Raw genomic sequence first — 3,006 nt, forward strand, 5'->3', positions numbered from 1 at the left:
TAGGTAGACAACCTGAAATCTTAACAGTTTTCAGTCTCTTCTTCTCTTCTGAAATCTTTGCTTGCTTCTCTTGGTACAACTTCCATCGCCTATCATCTATCAATCCAAGTTCACGCCCTAGAGGTGTGAGTCGACTATCCGCATTATCGAATCGAAGAAGAAGACGATGTTCTGAACGGCTGTCATTGAGAAAAAGAAAACATATATGACTATCCTGCAGTGTGAACATACATACGTACTAATCAAGAACTTTAGTGGTAATAGACTATATAAGTACAAGACTAAAAATGTTCATGTGAACAGAAAAATAAAAAAGGAAGTTTTAAAAGTCAACCCCATAGAACAGTATATCAAGAAAAGTTAAGATCACATTAAGTTTAAATGAAAACTTCAGAAACATATAAAGAATGGAGGAGATCTTAGGATTATGAGCAAGAAAAANTCTGAACGGCTGTCATTGAGAAAAAGAAAACATATATGACTATCCTGCAGTGTGAACATACATACGTACTAATCAAGAACTTTAGTGGTAATAGACTATATAAGTACAAGACTAAAAATGTTCATGTGAACAGAAAAATAAAAAAGGAAGTTTTAAAAGTCAACCCCATAGAACAGTATATCAAGAAAAGTTAAGATCACATTAAGTTTAAATGAAAACTTCAGAAACATATAAAGAATGGAGGAGATATTAGGATTATGAGCAAGAAAATGAAATGGAACTTACCTTGTTAGCATGCGGTATGGCTCTCTGAGATCCTTTGTGACTAAATCGTCAATCAATGTACCTATATAACTGCTTTCCCTCTCAAGTACAATGTGTTTCTTACCATCCGAGTGTCTGGCAGCATTGATTCCAGATAAAATACCCTAATATGAAATAAATAACAGAGATTGGTTCCACCATATTTACAACGCCCATCATTAAGGAAATCGAAATCTCGTACAGATCAGTCACCTGTGCGGCAGCCTCTTCATAACCAGTTGTGCCATTGATCTGACCAGAGAAAAAAAGACCTTCAATTTTCTTCGTCATAAGGGACCTGGAACACTGATGAGCTGGCAAATAATCATACTCAACAGCATAGGCAGGCCTAAGCATGGAGCAATTTTCAAGTCCTGGCAAGCTTCTTAGAAGCGGCAGCTGGAGATTCTCTGGCAGGCCAGTTGAAAATCCCTATGGAATTACCAACCAATGAAAAAGATGGTTATAACAAAGACATTACACCCGTAAGAAGATATATACGACGCCTTGAAAGACTTAATAAATAGCAACCAAGCTAAGATATATTTGCTCTAGTCTTGAAAACTCGACTTACAAAACCTCACATAAAACTACTGAGCAGTAAAGAACTTCAGGCTTGCTCTAACTATACGTAAAGAAAATTACTGGACAAGCACATGCTGTAGATATTAACATTTAGAGACAAACTAGGTTCCTTTCTCATCCTTAGGCTTCACTGCCGAAGACAATAACAACTAAAGAAATCATAATTAAGGTAAGCATTAACCTGCACATAGATCTCAGGAACGTCTCGGCCCTCTGGTTCGAGGAATATTTGATGGGACTCTTTGTCTTTGAACCTAACAATCTGAAACAAAATAAGAATTTTAGGACTAGCAAAGTCATATAAGAATTTATAAAGTTCATCCAAAGCAGTTTACGAGGAAGAGTTCAACAAATTCTATGTGCACTGTAGAAACAGAAAATGCAAGATTGATTTTCGGAATTAGAAGAATCACCGTCAAGAAAAGAGAATATAAAGGACCTTCAGGACTTTGCAAATGAAAATTAACAAAAATGTAGAGCAATTTACAGGACATCAGCATATGTAATTTGCTACTGTGACATCATCCACGGTAGAAACAAAGAAATATCAAAGAACTGAGAATTTTTTGGATTACTGCTTTATTTACTCCTTGAGAAATGACTTACACTTACTGAACCAAGTAAAAAAAATCCAAGGAACCAATGGGTTTGTTCTAGAGAACCTAAAATCTCCCAATGTCTGTACAAAGGCCTCAAAACAAACCAAACATTCAACAGTCCCACTGATCTGTTCCATCCCCTATTGATTACTCATGCTTCCAAGGCTTTCACTATTTTGCTATCCATTATGTAGCAGCTGAACTCTCGTCTACTTATAAAGACTTACTAATATATGTTTGCATGTTGGATCAGGAACAAGTCTTAGAATTACTTTTGTGTAGCAAATTTGATTTTCATGGTCCTGCTCACGGTTAGATTCCAGTATTTGGCTCAAACATTACCAACTGTATCAACTATGTCTAATGTAACTTCCCCTTGGTCCAAGACAGAGATAATACAAAGCAAAAGACGTAAAGAATTTACCTTGTCCTCAATGGAAGGGCAATACCTAGGCCCTTTTGCTTCAACCCATCCACCATAAGTTGGGGTCTCATGCAAATTATCTCGGATTAATTGGTGTGTTAAGTTTGTCGTGCGAGTTAGGTAGCAGCACATTTGCTCTCTCTCGATATGAAATTCTGGGTCAAAACTAAACCAGCTGACCTGGGAAAAGAAAATTAATGTTCAGCGTCTTCAAATTTAAAAGGAGAGAAAGAAATGAAATACTGTTCCACTGGTGAGAAAATTATTTTTAAAGCGCCCAATGAATTTGGTCAAACTGATCTCGGAAGAAAGTTTAAAAGACTTTTGTGTGCTGGCTACTCGCCGAGTGAGATGCTTTAAACCATGTAACCATGTATTGATCCTGAATAGCCTAATTTTATAATTGCATAGTGATACCTCTTCGTCTCCATGTTGAGCCTCCAAATTGGAAAAGTCTATAGTCCGGCGATCCACACGCGCTGGAGTACCAGTCTTTAAGCGATCTGTTTCAAATCCAAGTTTTTGCAAATTCTCTGTCAATCCTTGTGAAGCTGACTCGCCAGCTCTTCCAGCTGGCATAGACTTTTTACCGACCCAAATCTTCCCACTCATAAAGGTTCCAGTGGTGAGAATAACGGAAGGTGCATAAAAGT

At 37.2% G+C, this 3,006-nt stretch overlaps 1 protein-coding gene across 1 annotated transcript in view; it reads right to left on the reverse strand.

Annotated features, from left to right (window-relative positions):
- Nucleotides 1-2,994, reverse strand: part of LOC104766626 (tRNA uridine 5-carboxymethylaminomethyl modification enzyme MnmG-like) — a 6,870-nt gene extending 3,876 nt beyond the window's left edge. The window contains exons 1-6 of the mRNA XM_010490541.1: nucleotides 2,771-2,994; nucleotides 2,354-2,533; nucleotides 1,512-1,592; nucleotides 959-1,177; nucleotides 728-870; nucleotides 13-179 (exon numbers count right to left, since the gene is read on the reverse strand). Coding sequence (XP_010488843.1) covers nucleotides 13-179; nucleotides 728-870; nucleotides 959-1,177; nucleotides 1,512-1,592; nucleotides 2,354-2,533; nucleotides 2,771-2,965 — 985 coding nt within the window. The 5' untranslated portion in view covers nucleotides 2,966-2,994. The remainder of the gene's footprint in view (nucleotides 1-12; nucleotides 180-727; nucleotides 871-958; nucleotides 1,178-1,511; nucleotides 1,593-2,353; nucleotides 2,534-2,770) is intronic.

The sequence above is a fragment of the Camelina sativa genome, chromosome 19 (genome assembly GCF_000633955.1).
Source record: "Camelina sativa cultivar DH55 chromosome 19, Cs, whole genome shotgun sequence".
Classification (NCBI taxonomy): domain Eukaryota; kingdom Viridiplantae; phylum Streptophyta; class Magnoliopsida; order Brassicales; family Brassicaceae; genus Camelina; species Camelina sativa.